Raw genomic sequence first — 1,852 nt, 5'->3', positions numbered from 1 at the left:
ATATTATTTTATAATAAACTTTGTTTCTCTCTCCACACAGAGATTGCCACACAGTTTCGCCTTGGACTGATAAAGACAAAAGCATTGTCCGCTCTTGAAGATCTAGTCACAAAGGTGGTGGATGTATATAAACTGATGGAAAAGTGGCTTGGGGAAAGGTACTTGTGTGAAATGGCCAGGTAAGGTACAGCATGGTTTTTTAAAAAAATATGTGCCTTGTTAATTCCTCAGTGGAAAAATTGTCAAGGGTAAATTTATATTACTGTAATTTACATCAACTGCATTTTGGCCATTCAGGAAATTACACAGTGTACAAAAATATCCAGCTTTTAAAATTATGTTAATGAGTTTGGTTTTTAACTGATCATTAAAACCTTGATTTACAGAGTAAAATTACAGGTTTTTCTCCAAAAATATTTTTTCATGTCTTTCTACTACTACCATTGATCGTTGCTGACAAGTAATTCTAATTCATAGCTGCCCTGTAGGAGAGAATAGAATTGTCCCGCAGGGTTTTCAAGGTGAGCTGGTGGCTTAGTGGTAAGGAATAGCACTACTAACCCAAAGGCACACAGTTCAAATCTACCACCTGCTCCATGGGAGAAAGATGGGCTGTCTTCCCCCATATGATTCACTGCCTCTGAAAATCCCCAGAAGGGTCAGCTGTGGGTCAGTTCTACTTGCTGCTACACAACAACCACAGTAATCTTTATAGAAGCTGACTGTCACATTTTTTTTCCTGTGGACAAGGTGGTGGGTTTGAACTGTCAGCTGAGCACTTAACCACTGTGCCATCAGGGCTACTTTCAGACGTCCTTTGTTAGGTGTCATCAAGTTGACTACAGCTCATTGCAACCCTATGAATAGCATCATCTTTATAATCTCTGCCTTGTTCTAACCCATTGCTACTGTCACTGTGTCAGTCCACTTCTTTGAGGGTCTTGCTCTCTTTCACACCCTTACCTCTAAGGAGTACCCCGGTTACACTTTTTCGAAGACACATTTGTTTGTTCTTTTTGGCAGTCCATGGGACATTCAGTACTCTTCACAAACACTACAACTCAAAGGCATCAGTTCTTCTTCATTCTTCCTTATTCACCATTGTTCAATTTTCACATGCATGTGAAGCAGTTGAAATACCATGGCTTGGATCAAAGGCCACGGACACATTGCTCTTTAGCACTTCCAAAAGATGCCTAATCATCAATTTACCCAATGCAGTATGTCTTCTAATATTTTTACTATTGTTTCCATGGGTAGTGATAGAGAATCTAAGCAAAATTAAATCCTTGATAACTTCAACCCTATTAATCCATTTGTGAGAGTTTTTGGATTTGGGTGTTAAGATGACATCCATAATAAAGGCTATAGCCTTTTACCTTCTTCCATAAAGATTTCAAGTCTTCTTCATGCTTGACAATCTCAATTTGTGTCATAAGAAAGGTTTTTGATCCATCTTCCTCCAATCCTGATGCCACATTCTTCATACAGCCCAATCTTTCAGATTATTTGCTTGGCAAACATATAAAATAGGTATGCAGAAAGCATACAAACCATACTTTTCCTGATTTTAAACTATTCAGTATTCACTTGTTCTGTTCATATAACTGCTTCCTGGTTTATGTAAGGGTTCTGCATGAGCACAAGTAAGTGTTTTAGAATTCTGATTCTTTTCAATGTTATCAGTAATTTATTGTGATCCACACTGTCAAATGCCTTATTGTTGTTATGTGCCATAGAGTGACTTGTGACTCATAGTGACCCTATGCACAATAGCTCTGAGTCTTACTCTATCCTGAGCTAACTCACTGTCTCTGACATACCTACCCTTTTTATCCCAATTATTGTGCAA

At 38.2% G+C, this 1,852-nt stretch overlaps 1 protein-coding gene across 1 annotated transcript in view; it reads left to right on the top strand.

The window, feature by feature from the left end:
* The window catches only part of SPEF2 (sperm flagellar 2), a 331,758-nt gene that overhangs the window by 267,096 nt on the left and 62,810 nt on the right, over nt 1-1,852 (top strand). Inside the window, exon 29 of the mRNA XM_006902126.1 lies at nt 41-179. Within this exon, the coding sequence (XP_006902188.1) occupies nt 41-179 (139 nt within the window). The remainder of the gene's footprint in view (nt 1-40; nt 180-1,852) is intronic.

This window comes from Elephantulus edwardii, unplaced genomic scaffold, assembly GCF_000299155.1.
Source record: "Elephantulus edwardii isolate Elephantulus edwardi_28Jun2011 unplaced genomic scaffold, EleEdw1.0 scaffold00370, whole genome shotgun sequence".
Taxonomy (NCBI): domain Eukaryota; kingdom Metazoa; phylum Chordata; class Mammalia; order Macroscelidea; family Macroscelididae; genus Elephantulus; species Elephantulus edwardii.
Note: the sequence above shows the minus strand (reverse complement) of the source record. Positions and strands in the feature narration are given on the sequence as shown.